Consider the following 27005-nt stretch of genomic DNA (forward strand, 5'->3'; position numbering starts at 1 on the left):
GCCGGCGCTTAGTTTCCGAGCCACCGGTGCTACTTTGGTGTACAAAGGCCGTCGCAGTTTGCACCTCATCGCCATGGAGGCACGACTCTGATGTCACACCGGGGCTGTGGCTCAACTGTCGGCGCGGCAGCATGCGCAGATGCGTCATTTAGTGCTAACCTTGTTTTTCTGCGCACGCGCACGGCCCGCACCTGGTGTAGGCGAACGCGGACTTGTATGTGATCAGCGTGTTGGCGTCTATGCCTTGTTGTATGGCGTCATTGATTCAGCCAGCCACACAATAAAATAAGTTTGTGATTATGCGGTACCGGAGTATAGATGACTCAGGTGGCCAAAAAGCTGATTTTAGTACGTTGGAAAGCAGTGTTGGCCGTTTAGTGGTCTCTCTCCTATAAACACTGAAAAAATCCGCGTACCCGTGGACATAGGCTAGGCAAAAACCTTCATCGCCCCGACAAGGGTCGGGAGAAGGAAGCGGATTGTGAAGGAGGGAAGAGAGCAAAGCACTGGCCTCTCGCAGAGCCTAAGCGTCCACGAGGCGATGATCCACAAGGAGACCATGAAGACGAGGAGCACCGTGCCGGGGCAGATGGTCATCAGGGTCTTGAGCACGAAGCGCGTGTTGAAGTTTATCCTGTTGAGGGCGCCGATGGAACGCGACGAAGCGTCCGTGAACAGCTTGCTGTGGAGCAGCATCACGCGGCAGATGAGGTAGAGCCGCAGGAACATGGGCAGCGACAGTGTCACGTCCACGGGCACTTCGCGCGACCGGATGCGGTTGCTGTGGTTGGCCAGCTTCGTGGTCCACGTGAAGCGCTGGTCCCCGGGCAGAGGGTGCACCGCACACACCGCCAGTTCGGCCAGGATCTGCGCCACGCGCCGTGGAGTCATGGCGATGCGCCAGTCGTCGGCGCAGTTGTCGATCATGAACAGCTGCGGGTCCACCGGGGCCGTGCACACAGAAAAGAGAGAGAAACGACACTGGGTCAGCGCACTCTTCCCACACTCTCACCGCCAGCGAAAGAAACGCGTGGCTTATTATACATTTCGGCATTCGTTCTTGAGCATCCCTGCAGTTTCATTGACTGCGACAATATGATGCCCAAAACTCACCACGCCTGCGTTTTTCAAGCTGTCCGTGACGGCTTAAGAAAGACGTCGCTGCTCTCACAAGTATCGACGCTTTAAGGAATTTCAATATTTTTAAGCTCCACTTTGTGGGGTATACAAGTACCGACATTCTATAAAGCTCCAACTGCGAGAAGGTACAAGTTTTTGGAAAGGAATCCCGATACAGGGCAGCAATATTGCCGCGCGCAGGGCTGAGGAAGCAACGCTCGGTCTCGGACCTCCAGAAAGTTCCCGTTTATTCATGTAGCGCACGCACGTAACTTCTATTATTTATATCCATGTATCCTCTGCTTTTGTTTTCTAGAAAGTGCGTGTTCATTCTCGCCCCGATCACGCGACGCTCGAGCCGCTTTCGCCGAATCTTCGAGATAGCGACGTACTCTAGATAAGAGGCCGCCCGCGACCTTGTCGAGTCAGTCTCGCCCTAGCGCTCGATTCTGCTGACACGCCGACTTCGACGCCCGCGACGCTCTGCTTTCTTCTGTTTCCTTCTTTATTTTCGGCACAAGTTCGCCACATTAAACGTTTATTTCTCCCTGTTTATTTCCTGTTTTCTTTTGGTCACCAACCGCGACATTTTGGTGGAGGTGCGGGGTACCGCATGCCCGTACAGCGTTCCCCTCCCGGGGCCCGCAGTTCAAGCCCGATTTCAAGCCCTGTGACAAGACCACTCAACGCGGAACCTGAAACTCGGACCAGTCGCCGAACCCAAGGTCTACACCCGGAATACGGACTTCTGCCACCCAGGACCAGGCAGCCTACGAGGCCGACGATGGACGACCAGCAATCGCAGTCCCCGACCGCCGCCGCCGTCGTCTACCTGCCTGTTGCCCAGCGAACCCCGACGACCTTCCATGGCGAGACCCACGAAGACGTAGAGGACTGGCTCCTGCACTACGAACGTGTAGCACGCCATAATGGATGGACCACTGAGCAGCGCCTCCAAAACCTCTACTTCTCCTTGGAGGGTACCGCGAGGCAGTGGTTCGAGAACCACGAGGCGTCGCTTACGTCGTGGGACACCTGTATCGCTGGCCTGAAGGAGACATTCACGAACCAGACACGACGACAGCGAGCGGAAGACCTCCTTCAAGTACGAACTCAAGGGCCCAACGAAACGGTAACCAGCTTCGTTGAAGACGTCCTCCGCCTGAGCAGCCGCGCCGACCCTCAGTCCACCGAGGAAAAGAAGCTGCGTATCCTGATGCGCGGCGTGAAGGACGACATTTTCGGTGGCCTCGTACGCAACCCACCGACGACGATTCAAGAATTTGTAACCGAAGCGACGAACATCGAGCGTGCTCTGCAAGCCCGAGCCAGCCACTACCAGAGGCTACCCGGCGTCATCGCGGTTCCGCCGTCCGCTTGCGACCTTGGCTCCAGCATCCCAGGCATTCGCGAGATCATTCGCGACGTCGTCCGGGAGGAGCTGCGAAAGCTGCTACCCGCCGCTGACCGACCAGCTTCGCTCTCCATCGCTGAGGTCGTGCGGGAAGAGGTGCAGAGAGCCATTCAACCAGAGGCCCCCATCAGCGCAGCAGTCCCCGAAGAACCCGCGCTAACTTACGCCGCAGTGGCCCGACGGCCACCGCCTCCTCATCGAGCCTATGTCGCGCCGCCCCGACGTCAGTCTCCTGCGCCGCAGCACGACCGACGCCGCGACGACCAGCTCCAGTACGCCAGCCAGGAGCCCCGTGTACCCCGGAAGACCGATGTGTGGCGAACGGCCGACCGACGCCCGCTCTGCTACCACTGCGGGGAAGCCGACCATGTGTACCGCCGATGCCCATACCGACGACTCGGGCTGCGCGGATTCCACCCAAACGACCCGCGCCCCCGGTATGGTGAACGCCCTCGGGAGATCGACGAGTACCTGCGACGACCCCAGTCCCCCGAGCCTGCGTCCCGCCGAGAGTTCCGGTCGCCATCGCCCCGACGTCCAGCTTCGCCGATGCACCGACCCCGACGTGAAAGCCTGTCACCCCTCGCTCCTCACCGGGGAAACTAGGCGCGGCAACCCCTGGAGGTGGAGTTGCCGAAGACAACCGACGTAAAGAGCCTCCAAGAACCACGGAGCGCTCCCACTCTCCCGACCCCAAGCATCACAACGACGCTCCTGCATCGGTGTCTAACAACCTGAACGTTGTGATCGACGGCCTCGACGCATCGGCACTCGTGGACACCGGAGCAGACTACTCAGTCTTGAGTGGGAGGCTCTCCCGCCGCCTTCGAAAAGTCATGACGCCGTGGGATGGACCCCAAATACGAACCGCCGGAGGACATCTCATCACGCCGGTCGGGAGATGCACTGCTCGCGTTGAGATCCACGGTGAAACGTGCCCTGTGAAGTTCGTCGTTCTGCAAGACTGTTCGAGGGACGTTATCCTCGGAATGGACTTTCTCTGCGAGTATGGCGCCGTCATCGACCTCGCTGCAAACCAGTTGACGCTTCGAAAGCCCGTCGTGCCGCCGGAGGAGATCAACACGACGTCCACCGCGATCCGAGTTATCGCCGACCATGTGAAACTACCGCCGCGGTCGAGTGTTTTCATCACCGTTATAACCGACGCAGCCATGCACGGTGAAGCTCTTCTGGAAGGCAGCGTCCAACTGCTCCTCGAAAAAGGAATTGGCGTCGCAAGAGGCGTAACGGATCTCCAAGAAAGACGTACAACTGTTCTTGTGACGAACTTTCGAGAGGAGCCGCAGCACCTAACGAAGGGTACCACCGTGGGCCACGTCGAGGAGCTTCAAGCGCAAGCGGTGGTCACCGCAATCTCCGAGGAAACCTCGTCGCCACAGCAGAAAAGCACGACGCCGCCGCCGCTCGACATTGACCCCGAGCTCCCAGCTACGACGCGCCGGCAACTGATTGATCTCCTTGCCGAATACAGTGACTGTTTTGCCACGACATCAAAGATTCGCCAAACACCAATGGCGAAACATCGCATTGTTACCGACGACGACGCACTTCCTGTCCACCAGTCGCCGTATCGGGTCTCCTTAAAGGAAAGGAAAGTGATTCAAGATCAAGTCCAGGAGATGCTCGACGACGACATCATTCAACCCTCAAGGAGCCCATGGGCGTCCCCAGTCGTCCTTGTAAAGAAGAAGGACGGAACCCTGCGGTTCTGCGTGGACTATCGTCGACTGAACGCCGTGACAAAGAAGGACGTCTATCCGCTCCCCCGCATCGATGATACGTTAGACCGACTGCGCCACTCCCGATATTTTTCGTCGATGGACCTGAAGAGTGGTTATTGGCAGATTGAAGTCGACGAACGTGACCGGGAGAAAACTGCCTTCGTCACTCCCGACGGACTATACGAATTCAAAGTGATGCCGTTCGGACTTTGTACAGCACCAGCTACCTTCCAGCGCGTCATGGACACCGTGCTGGCAGGTCTGAAATGGCAGAGCTGCCTCGTCTACCTGGACGATGTCGTGGTATTCTCACGAGATTTCGACGAACACCTCAGACGACTTCGAGCCGTGCTTCAAGCCATCAAGACCGCCGGCCTGTCACTCAAGCCAACAAAGTGTCGGTTCGCCTATGGGGAACTAAAGTTCCTTGGCCACGTCGTGAACAACAAGGGTGTTCTACCTGACCCCGAGAAGACCCGCGCCGTAGCTGCATTTACGCCGCCGTCTGACAAGAAGGCCGTGAGAAGATTTCTCGGACTCTGTGCCTACTACAGGCGCTTTGTTCGAGACTTCGCCAAGCTATCCGCACCGCTGACGCACCTCACGAAGGACGGCGTAAAGTTCGAGTGGACAGAAGAACACCAGAGGTCATTCGACGAGCTCAAACGAAGACTCCAGACGCCCCCGATTCTTGGCCATTTCGACCAGTTTGCTGAAACCGAGATCCACACCGACGCCAGTAACACCGGACTGGGTGCGGTACTAGTCCAAGTGCAGGACGGAGCCGAGCGAGTTATCGCATACGCAAGTCGGACGCTGTCTAAAGCGGAGAGGAACTATTCAACGACCGAAAAGGAGTGCCTCGCTGTCGTATGGGCAATAACAAAGTTTCGCCCATATTTGTATGGAAGTTCTTTTCGCGTAGTCACAGACCACCACTCGCTCTGCTGGCTGGCGAATCTGAAGGACCCCTCCGGACGCCTCGCTCGGTGGAGCCTACGACTACAGGAGTTCGACATGGCCGTGGTGTACAAGTCCGGCCGGAAGCACAATGACGCCGACTGCCTGTCAAGGGCCCCAGTCGAGGCCGGTCCTGCCTGCACCAAAGAGGACGACGATGAGTGTTTCCTCGGCGCTCTGGATGTAAGCGACATGGCAGCACTCCAACGAGACGACCCTGAGCTGCGAGCACTCATCGAACACCTAGAGGGGCAAGGAAGCGCCGTTCCCCGCGGTTTTGTTCGAACACTGCCAACCTTCTCCATCCGACAAGGCGTACTGTACAAGGAGAACTTCAGCGACAGCAACACGGCGTGGCTGTTGGTGATCCCTTCCAGTGTTCGAGAAGAAATTTTTCAAGCCTGCCACGATGACCCGACGGCGGGACACCTTGGTTACAGCAGGACTCTTGCGAGGATACGCGAAAAGTACTACTGGCCCAAGCTTGCGAAGACAGTACACCACTACACCCGATCGTGCCACGAGTGTCAACGAAAGAAGAAGCCACCGACGAGACCGGCAGGACTTCTTCAGCCTATTGCGCCGCCATCTGCCCCATTCCAGCAAATCGGTATGGATTTACTCGGACCTTTCCCACCGTCGACGCAAGGAAACCGATGGATAATCGTCGCAACCGATTATCTCACGCGGTACGCCGAGACAAAAGCCCTTCCATCAGGAACGGCTGTTGAAGTCGCCAAGTTTTTCATCGAGTCCATTGTCCTCCGGCACGGCGCTCCCGAAGTCCTGATCTCAGACCGTGGATCATCATTCATGGCCCAGCTGACGCAAGAAGTCCTTCGTCTCAGCCACACCAGCCATCGTCGCACCACGGCGTACCACCCGCAGACCAACGGGCTGACGGAGAGACTCAACAAAACCATCGCCGACATGATCTCCATGTACGTCGACGTGGAGCACAAGACATGGGACGAGGTGTTGCCGTACGTCACATTTGCCTACAACACGGCCGTACAAGAGACCACCGGAGTGACACCCTTTCAACTGGTGCATGGGCGCAAAGTAACGACCATGCTGGACGCCATGCTGCCCCATGAGCCATCTGACAACGAGAGCGACGACGCCCAGGCGGTTGCTCAACGCGCCGAAGAAGTTCGCCAGCTCGCCCGACTCCTGATTCAAGACCAGCAACGCGTCGACGCCGGCCGCTACAACCTTCGTCGCAGGGACGTCCACTTCCAGCCCGGAGATAGGGTGTGGGTATGGACGCCCATCCGTCGCCGCGGCCTCAGTGAGAAATTGCTGAAACGATACTTTGGACCCTACAAAGTGCTTCGTCGACTCGGGGATCTGAACTACGAAGTGATGCCCGACGGAACACGGACTTCGTCACGCCGCCCTCCACGTCCGGAAGTCGTCCACGTCGTGCGACTGAAGCCGTACTACGCTCGATAGGACTGTGGACCTTATGTGTTCCAAATGACTCTTTAGTTTTCCGTTATTTTTATTTGTTTTGTTTTCGGATTGCATCGGGACGATGCACTTTTTAAAGGGGGGAGTAATGCCGCGCGCAGGGCTGAGAAAGCAACGCTCGGTCTCGGACCTCCAGAAAGTTCCCGTTTATTCATGTAGCGCACGCACGTAACTTCTATTATTTATATCCATGTATCCTCTGCTTTTGTTTTCTAGAAAGTGCGTGTTCATTCTCGCCCCGATCACGCGACGCTCGAGCCGCTTTCGCCGAATCTTCGAGATAGCGACGTACTCTAGATAAGAGGCCGCCCGCGACCTTGTCGAGTCAGTCTCGCCCTAGCGCTCGATTCTGCTGACACGCCGACTTCGACGCCCGCGACGCTCTGCTTTCTTCTGTTTCCTTCTTTATTTTCGGCACAAGTTCGCCACATTAAACGTTTATTTCTCCCTGTTTATTTCCTGTTTTCTTTTGGTCACCAACCGCGACAATATGAACTGAAAGACGCCATTTTGTTTCCGTCAAAGATTTTCGTTATGGGTAATGCTATATTTACTTTAAAAAAAATTATTAATTTTCGTTGGTGCGTCAAGACAGCTGGCGATTTCTCTTGCGGTCACTGAGGAATTCAGACACGCCGAGCTCTAGAGCAGTGTGGCGGACACCGGAAACCTTAACCAGACTAAGCAAAGCATCTTCATTTCCTTCGATTTCGTCATGACGCGACATCACGCTACGATGGCGCAAACACAGCGGCTGGTCCCCGAGCCCGACACCGAGTGTCTTCCGATGCCATTGGCGGACGCGAGTAACAACCAAACACTGAGGCTGCATTTGCGTCCAACTGTGCCCCCTATCGGTTGTAGTGTGATGGCATAGCCTTCTCTATACTCACAAAGCCTGGCAGTTCGACGACGGAGCCATAGAGTGTCCGGTCGCAGATTTGAACCGCGAGGCTCTGGTAGCACAGAGTATCAAAGAGCCATTTCTCGGGGAACCTGGACGTCAGCGCGCAGCTTTTGCAGCGGCGAGGACCCGAAGCACACTTGTTCGCTCGGGAGATGTGTGTTTCGGCGTCTCGCCGCTGTGGGGCGCCAGTCACGTGGCTCTCCTCTCATTTGTTGTCTGCGGCTCCACCTCTTCCACTTGGGCGGCAGCTTCTCGTGGCGATCTGCCAGGCTTTGTCAGTATATAGGAGGCTATGCTCGAACCTATACTTCTTTTGACCTTAAGTCCAGACGCCGCCGAAGCCACGAGCTGATGGTACCAATCAGAAAGCGTCAAACGGGCACCATCATGGCGTTCGCGATGTTCTGTACGTGATCGATCATCGCTCAACCAATCATAAACACAACAGGTCCCCGTGTCTTGCGCTTTGGACACTCCTTGATTGGTTCCATTCCCTCGTAGCGTCGACTGCATCTGAACTAAAGCTGGAACAAAATATAGCCGACCATTTTAAATCGAAATATAAGGATTGTAATGGGACCGCTGGCGAAAATATGCGCTCCGACAGAAATCCGGAACCTAGAAACGCGTCCAAATTCATCGTTTTTTTCCGTAACGACGTGCAACGCTTTACGTGCCTTATGTCTTTCAAGGACGAGTTGATTTAGTTGTTTCCGATGATGTTCGGCATGGTTTTAATAAAAAGCACTAGTTTATTCTAGCTATATTTGAAGTAAATTAGTAAAGTTTAATAGAATATTGGGCCAACTTTTAATCTTCCTTCAATTTGTGACGGCCGCCATGGCTGACAAATTGTTCCTGTAAAACGATTTTTTTTCTTGCCTCAATCGCATTTTTTATTTATTTTTATTTTGGAATTTTTGGTTGAAAACCCCAGTGTAGGCACCCCAACTGAAGCATGTGCTCCTTATCCGCGAAATTTCAAAGTCTTGCTATATATATATATATCAACGTCAGCGGTAATTAATAGCAAGAAAATTGGAAGCTGAAACTGCGGCCAGTAATTGTCTCCAATAGATAAAAAAAAAGTATACATTTTTTTTAATTGTAGAGGGAGGCGAGAGAGAAACGAAATTCTTATGAGTGTTCTTGCAAACGTCGTAATTAGAATATTAGCTACGGAGGTGCAACGCAGATCGATGAAGCGCTCGAGTGCACGCGCGCCAAATTCTCCAACGTTTCACAATAAAGGACGATGTTAGAGGAACAGAAACAAAAAAGAAGACTCGAACTCAGGCTCCAGCAAGACCAAAACCTATTGCGCAATCAGTCGAATATACTCTAGGGTAAGAGAAATGTTCAGAAATTTCCATCTCTTTCTTACTTTTCTTTTTTACATCTCGCTTTTCTTGATTGAAGAAGCATACCTAACGAGATGCTCTAATTCTTTTCCTTTTAGTGGAGTTTCTGTAGATTGTTTTCTTGCAAATTTTCATTTATTTCGCTTCACCCAAAATTTTAAAACAAATCAATTTAAAAAAAAAAAAAACGGAAAAGAGAAAATGATTTAGTATCTCGGGATATCCAAGGAGTAATACAGAAGTTGGAACGGGTTTGCGATTTTTGTCCTCACGCTGATCACCATCGAAACACTTTTTTTAGAAAGTTCTTTATTTTGTTTTTTTTTTGGCCCTTTCATGGTAGCCGCGTTCGCCGATTCGTGCCAATTTGGGCGCACATTTTGTTTTATTTTGTTTCTACTTTCTGCAAAGAAACCGCGAGCTTTCTTTTCTGTTTTTTTTTTCTCGCTTTTTCTTCGCTGTAGCCTAGTAAACGAATTTGCGTTATCCCAAGAACATACTCTCTTTTTTTTTCTTAAAACACAAGAAGAGCGAAAAACGTAATATAAAAACTAAGTTTACTGCCGTAAAGAAAGACATCTATATCTTCGAATGTGCCAAAAAACAACACAACATAGTCTCTGCAAAAGGATTTTTTTTAACGACAGATGTGACAGCAGGCGAATTTGTTTTGATTTTAAACGAAATGCAATGCCCCCCGATATGAAATCTCTGGTAAAAGAAAAGAGTATGGCTACAAATAGTTCGCCTCGGTACGGGAGAAAAGAGAACAGTAAGAGAATAAATCACAGACACACAAAATAAATACACTACAAATAAAAAAATATATACAACGAACACGCCAAAAAAGAAGTTCCAAGGGAAGCAATATAAAATGGCAGAAAGACACCGCGTGTGGGCGAGAGGAATACGATTTGAAGCAGAACTCGTTTTGGTATACGGATGCAACGAACACACCAGCACGGCGAGCAAACGCAGGAGACAAAAATACTCTTTGAATATCGTCGCCGCCGGACAGTGGCCTCCGGAGAAAATATTTAGGAAAGCAATAGACAAATCGGCGACAAAAGACAGCCGAAATAAAAGCGGTTATAGCACGTCGTTCTGTTTTCTCTGCTCTCCACGCCCATCTTGAAACCAACGAAGCAGAGGAAAGAAACAAGGAAGCAAAACCGAAGGCTTGGGTAAAAGCCCAAGACGGTTGGCGAGGGCCCAACTCAGTGCGGCCTCTAGGCTACTGAAAAACGGTAAAAAAAAGAAAACGTTTTGAAAACTTTAGAACAATTGCATGTATATCACGACAATCAGAATAAGATCGTTTGAGTGGAGGAAAAGGATTGGGGGGAAATTAAACTCCACGGAGTGGGGAGTAGATGTTAGGGAAAGTACAAACACAGGGACGGAAGAACCGCCAGCTTCTTTCACACTGTTCCTTTAGTGTGTGTGTGCGTGCGTGCGTGCGTGCGTGCGTGCGTGCGTGCGTGCGTGTAGCGCGTATCAGCGCGAGCTTCGTTCATTGGTTTCCGCTGCGGCGCATATCATCGCTCATCCGGAATTGGCTGTGTCCCGAGGCGGACTAATCTGCCCCAAACACAGGACGGGCCACGTTTCGGGGAAACTAGGTCACATTCTTGTACCGTCTTTTTCTTTCTTCTTTTCTTCTTCTCGACTCTGCGATGGCGTGGCAAAGACAGCGGAAGAACGGGCTACCGCACTTAGGCTCCGTTTATGCCTAAGCTACGCCACTGCGGGAACAAGGTGGACTCTCCGCTGTCGATCGTTTCCCACGGGACCGCCTACGCAGAGAGAGTGCACGGACGTGTCGCAATGGCAGACCTAGACTGATGCGGTCCTATACACTTCGTGCGGCACGACCGGCGCGCCGCCGCGCGGCCGTTACCGAAGGTAGGCAGTGAGAACGCGAGAGGAAACAAAACCGAAACCACGCCGCGTACATTGGTATGCATTGAAGTCGGAGCGGTGCGGTTGCGCTGGGTTCACAGCATGAAGTGCTGCCGGTGCTGCGTCGTTAAATACTTCAACAGTTAAGCCTGATTCACATGGTGCGATTTTCTCCTGCGAAATCGGTGAAGCGATGAACCGCACATGCGAAATTTCGCGTTTCCTTTCACATTGATTGAGAACATATGCGATTTTTCGCACTTGCGAAGCACATGGTTGGAACCCTTGAATTCGTTTGACGATACTAATTTCGATATTTAACAAAATTATAAAATTTTCAGATTTATTTATTAGCTTCTGGTAAAAAGTACGCCGTATACTTATATTTAGGGCCGATTCAGACGTTTGCATCGACTGCATTCGCATCAACGAAAACGACGAAAACAACGAGTACGACGAACGCGACAAGGACACCGGGAGAGTCACAGCTCATAACTGCTTGAGCAAGCTAGTTGTTGCGTTGCTTGGCATGTCGCGCAAGGCGAACAGTTGTCCCGGTGGCTTCGTCACGTGGACGATGTTCCATATTGAAAGATGGCAAGTAGCAGCGCGTCTTGACTTTCATAGAGCATGATGGCCGCTGATGACGACGAGTTCAGACTGCTCTGTAAAAAGGAATACCTACTTCTGCGGGAAAAAAACTCCTGCTCCTAGACGGCAGCCCGCGGTGATGGCGGGTCAGGCCGTGCTGGCAAAACAGAGCCAAAGAATCGGAGTTTTACTCATTGGTAAGTCGACTTGTGCTTTTCTGCGAGCAGGTTTCTGGAATACTTTTTCTCTGCAGACCCTTTTTATGCTGCACAGCGACCCGGAGCAGTTTCGAAGATATTACCGGATAATGCGGAACGCCTTTGAAAGACTCCACACTCGCCTGGAAACAAAGCTTACGAAGCAATATGTCGTCTGAGAGCCCATTTCGTCGCGGGTGCGGCTTGCTATCACTTTGAGGTAAAATGGTATTCTCTTTAAACTTCACTGTTTGGAGTGAATACGAGGTGCAATTAAACTGGTTTATATGGCGAACTCATTACTAGTTTCTCGGCTTCCAGACATTGATGTACACAGCAATGTTTTGTTTTTATTCAGGTACCTGTCATCGGCAACGTCAATGCAGGATCTTGCACTGCAATTCAAGGTTGGAGTGTCAACAGGGGCATCCATCGTGCATGAGAGATGTCCGCATATATGAAAGGTGCTTCACCCAAAATACATGAAGGTAAGCAAAGAAATCTGATTTCGTTTTTGGTAACTCGTGGAAAAGAGGACGGTTTCACATGGAGCGATTTTAGTTGCGATTTCGCAGTTGCGACGGCGCTGTTGCGGCAAACAGGCCGGTTCAAAGCGATTATGAAATAATCGGAGCTGCGTCAATTGTCAAATATCTTTCGAGACGTCACCAGCGCCGCTGCGACGCTACGAAAAGACAGCCAATAAAAACGCGCCTCATCCAAAACCAACCGTATCATTAGTGTCGCATGCATGCTGTGAAAGAGTCGCTGGCGTCTCGTAATGAAAAAAACACTTGAAAATGGAGGTGGTATTCCGGTCGTGTGGTATTCACTGGGGGCCATAGCTTGCGCCGGTTGCTTTTGAGAGCACGTGCTGTTAGTGAATTTGCACAACGCTTCTGCAACGTATATTTCACACCGTCAAGATTGTTTATCTTTGCCAGCAGTACGTAGCAGTTCTTTTTGAGCTCTAGCTGCGAACAATGCGCGCCAATACGGCGTCCACTAAATACCGCCTTTAAAGATGTAGATCATGACGAACAACAAGACTCACAGTGGTGGTCTTGGGATATTGATGAATTCAAGTTCCCCCCCCCCCCCCCCCCCTGCCCCGGTGTACTCTTTCTACACACTACCAAACCACGGAATCATCCAGAATTCTAACTCAGGGGGTGTTGCATTTATTGGGGGGGGGGGGGGGGGGGGCTGTTGGGAGGGGGTGGCCTTAGGTCTAGATACATTGGTCAAGAAATTCTGAGGGGTGTCGCCCCCAACCTGGAGATAAATAAGGGGGTGTTAGAAGGGGCTGGCTTTAGGTTCATATACATTGCTTAAGACATCCTGGGGGGGGGGGGGGGGGGTGTCACACCCGACCTGGAGATAATTATGGGAGTCGGGTGTACAAATCATTGCTGCAAACTCGTCCTTTGCAGCTGCTCCTAACTATTCGCAGCCGAAATATCTAAATGAATCATGTTGAAAGCTGTACTGTCAAAAATGGTTTCTCAAAAAGTTTACACAACAGAGAGCCATTGATTTATGATTCTAGGGACGAACTTGGGAAGAGAGGGCTGCAGACCTGAGGATGTTGAGGGCCCCAATGCTATTACTGCGCCACCTTCGAAAGACGGGGTCACACATTACGCATCCTACGAATACAGTTTGCAGACAAATAGTAATTTGAGGCATCGCAGCATCCCTGCTTTTTTATGTCGCACGGCAACCAATGAAAGGAGCAGCCTGGCACGCGGCTTATGAAACACAGATGCGTCAGTGAGTCGCGTTCGATCGATGTCTGCAGACTGTTTTTTGTCTTTTGTATAAGCAATCTGACACCGGCCTGACTTGTGCATAATATGATAGCTTACAAAAGTAAGTGGTGTGTGCCTGGAGCTGGGCTAGTTGGCTAAACATGCTTCTGAAAGTTTCCAGCTGAACGTAGAAAAAAAGGAGCGAGGGAGAAAAAAAACAAAAAACAGACACACAGCTTTTCAGATCCAGTTACAAAAGTATTCGCAATTGTTAACCGTCAACAAGTATTTCTCATATTTGAGGATGCATTTATTACCAGTATTACTATAGGTAAAGATTACATGAACGGCTTTTAAATAACAACGTAAAACCATGTGTGAACTTTGTGCTGTACTTCTAGCTCCCATCAAGAATCACAGACCAAGGGAAATTGCCAAGGGCTTTGAGACAGGGCGGAATTTTCCTCATTGTGTGGGGAACGTTGACGGAAAACACGGACATATCGAAGCACTTGCCGATTCTTGAAGCCTGTACTATAACTACAAGGTGCTGTTTATGGGTCTACAAATTTACTTTAACTCATATCATGTTTTGGAAGAGCGCATGAAGTGACGTAACATTCGGCTTTTCAGGGTAACCTACTCTGTAGTGCTGATGGCCGTCGTGGACAGCAAGTCGAGGTTTATGGCCACAGACGCTGGAGCGTATGGCCACCAAAGTGATGGTGGCGTCTTCAAGGCATCAAGGATAGGACAGTGCCTCAGACAAGCTGCCTTGAATTGTCCACCACCAAATCTGCTGCCATCTTCCCATGTTATCGCCGCGTCCGTCTTCGTTGGAGACAAGGCATTTCAACTGAGGTCGGACTTTCTGATGCCCTGTCCTGGTTGATACCTCAGCGATTATCTAAAAATATTCAACTATCGACTGTGTAGAGCGAGGTAACCTTTAGAATTGTTGCACTTGCATTATAATAACAAAAATCAGTGTTGTCTTTGTCCCATTTCCAGAAGGTGCGTCCAGAACGCATTCGAAATTTTGGCTACTAGATTTTGCATCTTCCGCAGGCCAATCGACCTCCTCTCAGACCACGCCACTGGAGTCGTCCGCGCAGCTTGTGTACTGCACAACTACCTACAAGACGACAAGTTGCACATGCTAAATGGAAATGCTGATTGAAGTCGACCACTTCGGCAACATCGTTGATGGCCAGTGGCGCAAGGAGGTCTCTCAACAGACAAACGCGTTGCTCCACCTACCGAGGCTGAGATCGCGGCACGTCGACCAATCTGTCCGAAAATGCAACATAGTGGCCACCGCAGTGAGAGACCTGTACCGCAGGTACTTGGTAAAGGAAGCTGCAGTGTCATGGCAAAGGAACTGCGCTGGACTGAAATCCTAAGTAGTGTCAGCGGTATGGTGACAAATCACGAAGTTTTCAAGTTTTTGTGTGTGAGGATCGTCTGACCTATTTCCGGTGGAACAGAGAGCTGAGGCCACCATTACAAACAATATTCTGCCGCTGCGAGTTCGCTACTTTTGAACGGGCGCTCTGGAGAGAGACGGCTTCCGTGTGAGGCCCACTAATACTTTGAACAGAGAAAGTGAAACATTTGTATTGTACCAAGACCGGTGCTACTGGAGGGGGATGAAATTAGGGACTCTCCCTGTTCATGTACGCTATTAACGTGCTTAACTAGGGGTGGACGTAATTTATACTCTGCCGCCCGTGGAGGAGTGACACAGTCCTCTGAGATCCTTGGTTGGATAAGTGGGACGAGTGTTTTCAGTGCACGTTCTGCAAGATCCTGAGCTAGGGCGCAGTCCTTAAAGGGAAGCCGGAACACTTCTTTAAAAAAAAATGAGATAGAGCTTGATTCTAGCGTAGTTTTATCCCGTGGATATGAATATCGCGTTCGTTTTCCCCGAAGATGTAACTTAACGCGAGGAAACACGAAAAACACCCGACCCGTCGTGGCGTCATAAGAGGGCCTTTCGGCCGCAAAGCTCGCGTCACTCGAGGGCCGCGCATGCAATCCCTAGCTTGCCAGGTGTATTCCCCCGTACTGGCACAAGTGTTAACATCTTTTTCTGCCCTTCTTAAAAAAAAAAAAAAAATAGCAAGAGTACGCGTGCATAGCTTTGGTGGACGCTGCTGGAAGGAAGATTCCGAGAACTCCTTTTATGGCGACACGCTCCTGGAAGGAGGGCCTTCGGTGGTACTCTGAAAATGATTTTCTGCAACCTCCATGCCCCAAATTATAAAAGAAATAATTTCGATATTCGAGATCCTGGAGGTGAAATGAAGACGACTTAAGTGTGTTTCCTCAAATACAAAACCGCTTCAGCTTCCTTTTAACTTGGTGTGTGAGAGTTATTTGAGTAGTCTCCGGAAGTATGTGCATTTGGTGGTTCAGGTAGATCTGCAACGTGCTGGAGGTAGTGTAGTGTTGAGAGGGAGTGTGTTTGTACACGCCGAAGAAGCGTAGCATCTGCCCTCTCTGTAGTGTGGAGTGGGCTGTAGGGGGTTATGTGGTTACGACGAAACTATAACAGAAGGCACGGCGAGTTTCCTTCTCGTCGTGCCTTGCGTTGTAGCTTCCGGGTCACGTAGGGGTCGATTTCGTCTGGCCATTGACAAGGGGTACTCGGATCGTCGGTGGCGTGCGTAGATGAGTGGGCGGCCTTGCAACACCGGCGCACAATGCAAATATTTGCCTTTTGGCGCCGGTGCACCCCATGACTCCAGCAACGTGTTATGTTCCACTTTATTCATATTTGATGTCTCCCAAAAAGGTGAGCCTGTACTTGATTTTTTTTTCTTTTGTAATTGCATCTTTTTTGTCTTTTGTTAGTTGTTATCTTTCAACATTTAAAGCCAGCAATAAAAAATTGATTTCTGAATCACCCCTGCATCATGTCATCTCTCTAGTTCATTTCCACCCCGGACCTGTTGCCTGCAAATCAGTCAATTGTTTTGTAGAAAATGGGTTGTGGTCTTTGCCCCTTTTATGGACAAACTGGCGGACACTTTTTGTGGCAGGTATAGCCCAAAGTAGATCGACAGAGTACTGGCTGATTCCCCACAGGGTAAGGTGATATTTTACTGTTTTCGTTGGACCTACGCTGCCCACGGGTCTTTACTTAACACAGAATTCGTTTTATCGGCCGACTTTCATGAAATGAACGACACGCTGGACGTGCAAAACACATTCTGTACTTCCTCAGTGTAGGTCAGCATGAACAAGCTAACGTAAATGTTAAGCTTTTTTTTAAATTCAAAACAATATTAGCGATTGCGAACATGACAAAAACACTGAAGATAAAGAAAACGACATAAATAAAAAAAAACACAGGTTTTCAGATGAAAAAAAAAAAGCCAAAACAATCATGTTGGTGAAATAATCGCAAACTATGCACAAAACCAAATTGTCACAGGATTTCTATGACAAATGTCACGCGTGGCAGGTGTGACATTTGCATAGGGGACTCATTGAATTGTAAGTAGAAAGACCCTTTCTTGAAATCTGTTTGCAGATCTGACACGAAGGTCTGTCCAGAAACCGAGAATCGCTGATCGGCACCTTGTAATCAAAGCCATTTTACACGCGTGTCACTCGCGTAGCGCGCGTCCAGCGCGTTTACATATCAATAGTTGTTGGCACTTCGTAAAAATGTGAAGCTCGATTTTTATCAAACGGCTTTAATAACAAGGTGCTGTTCAGCGTTTCTCGCTTTCTAGACAGACCTTCGCGTCATCTGCAAGCAGGTTTGAAGAAAGGATCTTTCTACTATGCCACGAGTCCCTTACGCAAAGTGATCGAACAGAAGCGTCAATTGTTATCGCCTGCAATTTTACAAAGGAAGCAATTACAACCCTCGCGTGGTACGCAAACGCCAGTTCGTTTTAATGCCGAACTGAAGCTTACATCCCCCGGCAAAAAATATTCACATGGAAGAAGCCCATCCGCCGCCCCACCCCCGCAGCGAATTTCGAAGACGACGACGTAGGTGACGCATTTTTCGTATTTTTGATTCCCACGTTGCTATGACCACCGTGACGTCTTTCACGAGCCGCGTTTGATTGGCTGTCCGTCCCCTTCGCAAGAGCGGCGGTTCGCAAGGAAAGTTTGGCAAAATACGGAGTTGTGAATTAGTCGAATTCGCACCGCAACTGCGTTGTGCCGCAAGAACGGCGTCGCAATTGCGAAATCGCAGGCAAATTCGCACCATGTGAATCAGGCATTATGCGTCGTATCTCGTGGGGCCAAAGTTTCACAGTTTTTCACCTCGCCGATGTTTTGTGGGACAGCGACAACGATCGAGCCGTGCCCTACGACGCGAGAAATTTGGTCTCCCCATCGTGTCTGCCACTGTGTCGGCACGGCTGACATATGCTACACTGCCGCTTTGCGCTCTGCATTTGTTTTCGGACAAGTAACGCCTACATGTGTTAGCGCCGATGGGACGAACTGAAATGCCGTCCCACACTCGCGGGTATGCAGTGCCAATTTCGTTGGAGGAATGCCCTCCAAAGACGTTTCTTCCCCATCGTACGTGATGATGATATTTCCGGACCAGGATGGCACGCAGTCTGTACCTTATGAAGAAAGATTCGGGCGGTAAAATAATTACAAATATGAATGTAAGGAAAACTACAATGAAACTTGGAATTACTGGACAATCGACGTTTGAGTATAACAGTTTATGTGGTGTATGTGTTTTCTTTTCTGATCAGCGTCCTTTTGGATGTGGAAACGCTGACACCCCGAGTCTTGTAGACAACAAATTTTATACTCGGCTTTACAGCCACCTATCGCAAAGTTGTTCGATCTGGGAGTACCATCCACTGGTCCCTTTCTACCTGTAAAGTGTGCACCTCCCGCGATGAGTGGTATTCTCTTGACAGCCTTTGACGCTCAAAACCGGTTCCCATTTAGTTACGCCGCCCAAACTAAATTTCCACCTGGTTTTTTTGGGTATATTAAGTGTTGTGTCAAGTTACGGTCATGTCAAAGTACCTGTGTGCCGAAAATCAGCACCTCGCACAACAGGTTACTACAGAACAGCTGGCTGCAGAAGCCTTTGACGGCCAAATCATGTGTTGGCCGACAACTTTGTTTTCTCGGCTTCGGAACCACCTTTCGTAAAGTTGTTTCAATTGTAAGTGCAGTTCACTAGTCCCTTCCTACCTGTAAAGTCTCCACCTCCCACGACGAGTGGTATTTTCTTGACAGCTCTTTCATGGTCAAAACCGGCTCCCATTGAGTTATGCCGCCCAGACTAAACTTCCACCTGGTTTCCCTATGCCACCTATTTTTGGTATGATAAGTGCTGTGTCATCTTACTGTCAAGTCCAAGCACCTATGTGCCCAAATCTGCACTTCGCATAGCCCGGTTAAAACACAACCTTTTGGGTCCAATATTGGACCCAAAAAGTTTTATTTCTTTATTCGTGAGAAACATAACTTTCACACCTGCTGTCTTAATGAAACTTGGCACACTTCGTGCACAAACGTGGTGAGCATCTCCCTCGCCTCCAAATATCATCGTTCCAGCAGTCTTACGTTTACAGCGACGAGCGAAATAAATTTCCCACTCAAAGCGACTATGGTGGCGGGCGTCTTGCTTTTCGGAACATTGCTCCAACTCCTTTTTTGGCCGCAACTAGAGAAATTACCCCGAATAGCGAGTCAAACTCAAGATATAAGAAGTAGAGAACAGCTAAATGCCCTTCTTAGGTCTGCCCAAGCACTCATGCAACGACACCCTCAACGTATCGGCCCAAAAAGCAAAAGCTCCGTCCGTGCGCGCTTCCGCCGCCCCAGGTTGGCATCTGAAAAGGCGCAGCAGGCTGCCGAACGCGCCTCACTGTCGAACGCCAGCTCCTCCGCTAGCGGCGCTACGCGCGTTTTTCAAAGCGCCCCCTATGTTTCCCGCACGGAGCGTCTATTTCGTTTGCCCCCGAGCTGGCAGTGCGGTGAAAGCCACGTGCCTGTCGGACCAATCGTGCGTCTATCTTTCGCCACGTGATCACGCTCCCGCGCCTTACCCAAGTGCAGAGTGTAGCGTCATGCCATGAAAGGGAGGCGGTTGGTCGACTGGCCAAGCAAGCGCGTAGCTACCACCGCTGTCCATTTATAGGTGCACTCAATACCGGGAATTGTACGGTATGAATAGGGTCCTTCGTTTACGGGTTTTGTATTCTTGAAAAGTCGGGGGAGGGGGGGGGGGGGGGGGGGGGGAATCGAGCGCTATGCTTCAAGTTTCTGATCGGGGAGAAATCGGGTAAAAAAAAAAAAATGTTCTAATTCGTTTTTTTTTTCAGCTTATTTATTTGTAGAGAGATATATGTATAATTATTACTAATAAAGAGCTTTGATTGGTTTCAATATAGAGATTTTGTTTTTTAAATCAGTTAATTAGAAAACACAATATAGCATTGGAACATGGTATAAGAGCTCATTTGGGCTTTTAGATTTCTTACTGTCTTTGTGGCTTACATAATCTTCTGCGAACGCATCAACTCTGTCCCCATCCTAGTTTTGTCCTGTCTGTGGACATATCGGAATTCAGGTGACGTTCTCTGAACATCACGGCTTAAGGCCCTGTCACATTGAGGAAACACGGCGGAAACATCAACAAAACATATTTCTCAACAGTCTGGAAACATGTCGGCTGTCGGCTGTGTTGCCCGACAACCCTGTCACATTGAGGAAACAACAACACAACATGGACGACAGCGACAATGTTGTCTCGGTGTGACAGCTTTTGGCAACGGAAACCTCGGCAACTTGTGTCGGACGACACGTGTTGCCCATTTCGGTGGCTGAGCGAATTTTTTTCCAGCAACACGGCAACATCTATATTTTTCAGTACAGATAGTCGCACGAGAATACTCCAATAATCGACAACTCCCCATTTCTAAACAGCCCCATCACTATTGCAATTAGCACATCCCTTCTTGAATTGTGTGATTTGTCGGAGCGGTCGAGTTTATTCGATCAGTTCAGCGGCCACAGCAGCCGAAGCTGCTGCTGCAACCGGCGCTTATGCCATCGCGTATGCCACCCTGTAGCAGAACGAAACCGCCAAATCCAGAGAACACGAGATGGTTAGCGCGGCTGATGAATCGACCACGGTAGAACGACGGCGATAAGACGGCGATCCAAAATGGCAACGATTCAAGGGGCCAGCGGAGCCAGCGGATCTGAGCCCTGCAGCCTATACTTCGTTTCAGCTTCGGTCCAGACCAGGGTGTAAGATAGACAGGTGGTGAAACGAGAGCCAAATGAGCGACCGGATTGTGTCCCCCTCGGTTTTCTCTTTTTCTGTGGCGCCATCTATGTGGAGCACCGCAAACTTTCACTCCGGGTGGGCGAACGCTGGCGACCGGTTAAACTGACGGGGAAGGTTTCTCGTGGATTTTCAATGGAGGACTGTCGTGCTCTCGGTTTATTTTGCGCACTCTCCCATAAAGTTCCATGCAAATTCGATTCCAATTTTTTTTCTTCTCGCCGCAGCGCCATCTGTCGCAAATCGGGGATACCCGCAAGCCACCCGCAAGCAGACGAGTACACAATCGGGTCACGGCTCTGCGGTAGGTTTCTATGGGCCGTTTCCCCACCTGTCTATCTTACACCCTGGTCCAGACGCAGTCGATGACAAGCGCGAGCATGTGGCCCAGAACAGTGCTTGCACTGCACGACCGCGCGTGCTTGGCAGGGATGCTGAAAGCCCGGAACTCGCGTTTGTAGCTTTGGCTGCGTCTGGACCGAAGCTGAAACGAAGTATAGCCGAGCCGAGCCGGCCGGGCAGACGAGGGCGAGAGAGAGGCAGCGCGCAGGAGAGGAGGCAATTCGTGTTCTTCCGACACGCTTTTCCGGTGTGACAGGATGTTCCCAGAGTGTCGGAGAACAAGTTCGGCAACATGGTTTTCGGACGACAGCAACGTGTTTCCGAACTGTTGCTGTTTCCGTAATGTGACAGGGTCCCCGAAAATATGTTTTCCTCGTGTTGAAGGACAAAGTTCTCCGACTGTTTCCGCAGTGTAACAGGGCCATTACGCGTACATCTACGATCCACACCACTATCACTGCAGTTCAACAGATTTGAAATTTCTGCGGTTGCACTGAAAAAAAATATATTGAGAGTAGTTTCTCACCCTCCATTTTTATGTTACTCTAACTGAAAAAAAAAATAAAAAACACAAAAACAAACAAACAAAAGAAAGGCTAAGGATACTTCACACCAGATAGAAAAACGACATTTTGGGGCTCGATTTATGCCATTGCAGTTCACTGAAGCCAACAGAATCTAGGCTCGTTTTTGAAGTCTGAAGTTAAGGCACGTGTTTCTACCTACCCCTTATTTCTTTCAAGACAATTTCGGAGCAAAGCATGTTGGACAATGATTTTATTCAATTTCGGAATCATGGAAAAATCGGTTTTGCTCCGATTTTCAAGATTTATGTTCGGTGTGTAAATGTCGGCAAATATCTGGTTTTGCCCGAAAACGAAGGACCCTACGCATGAAGCATATGTGGCCAACAGCGCCCCCGTCCAGGGATCCGGGTGAGCACGGAGCGGGCGGCTCGGCCTTGGCAGGGCGCGGGAAGAACGGGCGAAGGGGAAGGGAGATGCGGGGAAGACGGGGCTCCAGGGTGGCGCGGCCAGACGGATTCCCACAGTATTGAGGAGGCACGCACGTTCGCGATATAATTGCATCCTCTGAGGGTGTTGTGGCTCATTGCCCGCACCGGAAACCAACAAGTTTGATTACATTAACAAGTGCACCAGTCGCGTCACAGAAGTCTCGAGTTAATGCGAAGACATGATTTATACCGCGCCTATCAGCGCCAGAAAAAGGCGATATTATCATAGTATGCCAAAACCTTAACATATGTGGAGTAAAGACGATAACTATCCACAGTAGGAGCTTCTGAGTACGACTAAGCAAAGGGTTTCTAAATACAAAAAGAATAAAAGAGGGGAAAACAGACATCCTTGTTTCACCGATGATTTTAACAGAATGGGGCTTGAAAGTGAGTCATTGATCATAAGCCTGGTGACACAGTTACGATAACCAGGGTGTCGAACCAAAATGTTTTTCTTTCCGGTTTTCGTTCCAGTTCAGGAAAAACGGTTGAGCTCCGGTTCAACTCCGAAGTGAAAAAATAAAGGTTCAAACCGGTTCGAACCGGTTCGTACTCATATGCTTATAAAACGATTGACGACAGCAAAATATAAACTACGCATATTTTACACATAGAAAGCAAAGGCTCACATTACTGTGTGGAACGAACGAGCTAGTGCTGGGGTACCTCGGGACGTGGGTGAAAGTGCAGTTCAAGGAGAGGCAGCTGACCGAAGAAGCAGGACGTCGTCATGCATATCCCGGGAAAGACGGCACCTCTGAGACGATAGAACGAACTTTAGTGGAGAAAAGGCTTGCTGCACGCTGACCTGGGGTCGCAAGCACTCCCAGGGCTACTTGCGCCCATGGGTAGAGTTCTGGATGGCGTTCCCTTCTCTCCTCCCAAAACTGTAACATGTTAGCGTCCCTTGAAAGCCGCGGCTCCTTGTCTAGCAATGCTCAGAAGAGCTGTGTGCATTGATATTTGTGTTTCTGAGGAGAAAACGCTTTGGTCCTTGCTGTGCCTGCTACCAGAGATCGAAGCTGCTTTGCTGTTTTCTGTCGCTGTAACTGTTGACTGAATCCCCCCTGCCTTTCCCGGTGCTAGACTTCAATTTCAGGTAGATTATAAAATCCGCTTAGTTAATTTGAACGCAGATTCGAAAATATCCATCTGCCTTTGTATCGCTTTCTCATCCGATCGGTTGTACAATGAAATCAAGGCGTTTAAAGTAAATTGCACATAACTCTACAACAATGAAGACAAGAAACATCAAACAAAACTTAAAACTAAACGCAAAAAAAAAGGACAAAGAGAGATATAGAAAACACTGAGGGTGTTTTATATTCCTCTTCTTGTGATTTTTTGCGTTTAGTCCGATATGAAAGACCAACTAGCCCAACTCACCGTTTTGCCACCAAAAATTGGTCACTTTTGCGGACGTACGAATTCGGTATGTTCTAGTGTTAAATTTTATTAAATGAGCCATTTCCGGTCCCCAATCAAGGGTTGGGACGAATGTAGGCATTTGTTAAAGTAATACATAAGTTCAGAAATCCCGGAGAATTTATAGTTACTGTGCTCATTTCGTTTGAGTTCTCGAGACGAACTTTATAAATTATAAAGATGACCGTTATGTGAAAACCTGCCCATGAACGTTACAGAGCTTCCCCTCTGTACGAAACAACGCAAAAATAATTGACCAGTTTTGCCCAGGAACGAAAAAATAATTATATCGGTCCGGCTCAATTCCCTTGTTAGCGCAAAAAAAAAAAAAAAAAAAAATGTTTCTTTCGTTTTTTTGGTTTACTTTTCAGGTTACCGTGTTATTCGCCACGCACTTTTCACGCAACCTGATTTCGCGTATGAACCGAAAACCGCATGAAAAACATATCGGTTCCGCTCCGGAGCGAGAAAAACTATTACGTTCTGGGTCAACTCCGGTTCGGTCGAAAATAACGGTTTTCTCCCGTTTTAGGTTTACAGTTCGTGTTCGGTTCAATACCCTGACGGTAACACAACGCACTACCCTTCAACAGTGTTGATCCGGGGTTTACGAGATAAAGAAGAGCAAACAGGAAAGCATGAGACATACGATCGAATGCATTTGCCAATTCTACTTGCACCATTGCAACTTGATCAGCACGAAAAGTACAGGTTTTTATCACCGTACGTGCTACTTGTATATGAATTCGTATACAACGTCCCTTAATTCCACAGGTCTGGTGGTCATCTACAACTCTGGACTTAACACACTGAAGTCGTTTTGTAAGAACTTTAGCAAACAACTTATGCTCCACATTGTATAAAGTTGTTATACTTGGTCTCACCCTACGATGGACTAAAGGCAGAAGCTACGAACCGCCAGATCCAATCATGAGCAACTTAGACATTGCGTGGTATTTTGCTTCGATGCACGTATCGGTGCCCGCGTCTCCGATCACTGATGGGAACGGGCGGACAGTGGTTCGGAGGCAGCAATGAGTGACTCAACAATTTTACATTGCAAAGAAAGCCACGACGTACTGGCTCTTTGCAGTGAAAACACTATAAACATGACGCAGCGTTTTTGGATTAGGAGCATTATTTGTCCAATCCTAATCAACGCTAAGCATGTCATAGTTTGGCGTGGAACGTGATTGGACCTGGCGGCCCGTGGCTTTCGCCTTTAGTCCATCGTAGGATGAGACGATTTATAGCCTTTCGATGTTTATGCGTTTCTCAGTATCTTTACTTTTGGGAATGAAAACCGTGTGACTATTATTAAATCTAGGTGGTAAAGCTCCCGTTTTTTAATCATCCCAGAATACTCTTACTAAAAAAGGGCACAGCTGCTCCTTCTTGAAAACTTTGGCTGGCAGTCCATCAGGTCCCTGTGTTTTCGAGTTTCGCAGCCAATGCACGGCACATCTTCTACTGCAATTGGTCTGCTAAGCAGTTCAGATTGAAGTTGGCCGACCAGGGGCCCTATCTGGACACTTGGCGGAAAAGTCGGCGAGAAATTCGGCGGCTATGATTGGCCGGCGCCAAGGTCAAGTGTGGCGTTGACCGCCGCCAGATTTCTCGCCGTCGTTTTCGCCAAGCGTCCAGCTTAGGGCCCAAGGGCATGAAAGCAACTACGGACTTTGCTAACTGGTCGGCTATGCGCCGTTTGTGTCCAAAGAGCTATCGGTAATCCAACTCAAATGTTTTCATGATGTCATTTTCGTCGGCTGAGAGTACCCCGTTACAATTTAAAAGTTTTATTTTCTTTGAAATTGCATTACGCATCTCGTGTTTTGCACGATGCGAAGGAGTCCTTGAGAATAAGTATCCCTTACACCTTGAACGTTCTAGTGCGCCATGGAAACGAGTTTGTTCATTTCGCTGTATCTGACACTCTACGCGGACAATTTCTTCCTGTAACAGGCAAAGTGTTTCACATTCCAGCTCGTGAAGAATACGAAGATTTTTCAAGAGCGTATTTGCTTTATTCTTCGCACTAAACGATTCGATCCCGCGCATTCAATTGCTTAATTTTTTAACTCCTGCTTGAAAGACTCCCAGTGAGCAGAAATAATAAATTTATGATTCGTTACTGCATGGTTAAAACATATGCGTACACGCCTTTCAAAATCTGTGTTTTCTAAAAGGCTCGTGTTAAATTTTCATAAAGTTATTCTTAGTTTTAGATGACGTTGCGTCTCTGTTCCAATACGGACCATTACAAGTCTATTACTTGAAAAAGAAATTGGTTTCACGGTATAGGTATGTGAAAAGCGTGAACTTAATATAGACATGTGAAAAGAGTGAACTTAAAACATAAATACGACCAAGCCTGGCGTTACATGGAGCATGAAGATGAGTGTATTTGAAATAAGTAATTTAGAAAGCTCCAATATTGAATATTCATATGTGAGAATGTTGAGAGTGTCAGCACTTTTTGAGGTTTAGTAAGAAATGATGATTTATCATTTATACAACACACGCAACTAAAGTCACCGAACAAAACAATTTGTTTGTCGGCATTTAAAACGGGGCAAGATTGTCAGAAAACAAGCGTCGTTGTCAGACGTTGTTGTGGACATTAATACAAATTAAAAGACAGTAGATACCATGTAACAGGAAATCACAACATACCAGCCTTCCATTATCGCGAACGGTGTGCGGAAGAGACGAGTATTCCAGTCTTTTTTTGTTTCAAGAATAAAAAGCACCTTCCCGACAGGCATCAGCGTGACTAACATATACATCGTAACTTGAGAGAAAAGGGTCCAGTGCACGAGACGTCTCCTAGTAGGGTTGATATTGTCGTCTCCTGAACGGCAACAGACTCTATCTGCTCTTCTAAGACGAGCCTGTACATTTGGGGTTGTCACGCACGTGAACATAGTCCTCTGACGTTGATGGTAGCGAAGCTGAGGGGAGGGGATGAGAGGATCATGTTAGTTAAGGGAGCAATGCATCGCCGTCGTGTATCACGTGGTCAGATTGTGGGGCCTCGTTGTAAGGGGGATCTCGCATCGCGGTTGGCTTGCATTTGGCGCCATCTCCCTCGCCGTTTTTGACCTCTGAGGCACCTGCTGCAGCAGGCTGAGGCGTAGTCATTGTAGGAGCGGGTCGCTTGACGGATGCACCAGTGAAGGTAGTGGGACGTTCTCGTTGAGGTAGAGATGGCTGAGAAGAAATCTGCGTGGTTCCGTTTAACGGGAGGAATACACCATCTGAACAACCTTCCTTGGTTACCGTGATAGAGTCCGCTTGCTGTGTCAGCCTTCCCTCGGCGTTAGCTTACACCATCGCAGGGTTGTCGGGCTGCGGCCGCTGTGTTTAAGTATCTAACTTTGTACTCGGTGTCGTGATTCTGGGAGGGATCATGTGTTCTGTAGAGACGACAACCTCGATGATGTCTATCAGGTGCTCTAGAACGACGTCTTCGACTGGACTTCTCATTTGTTGGAGCATGTCTGCGT

General features: G+C 49.2%; 1 protein-coding gene across 1 annotated transcript in view; it reads right to left on the reverse strand.

Moving 5' to 3' along the window:
* Positions 1-429: 429 nt before the first annotated feature.
* Positions 430-27005, reverse strand: part of LOC120841094 (small conductance calcium-activated potassium channel protein) — a 197931-nt gene continuing 171355 nt past the window's right edge. Inside the window, exons 3-4 of the mRNA XM_042290452.1 lie at positions 5858-5863; positions 430-933 (exon numbers count right to left, since the gene is read on the reverse strand). Coding sequence (XP_042146386.1) covers positions 430-933; positions 5858-5863 — 510 coding nt within the window. The remainder of the gene's footprint in view (positions 934-5857; positions 5864-27005) is intronic.

This window comes from Ixodes scapularis, unplaced genomic scaffold (assembly GCF_016920785.2).
Source record: "Ixodes scapularis isolate PalLabHiFi unplaced genomic scaffold, ASM1692078v2 PGA_scaffold1__304_contigs__length_218370807, whole genome shotgun sequence".
Taxonomy (NCBI): Eukaryota; Metazoa; Arthropoda; class Arachnida; order Ixodida; family Ixodidae; genus Ixodes; species Ixodes scapularis.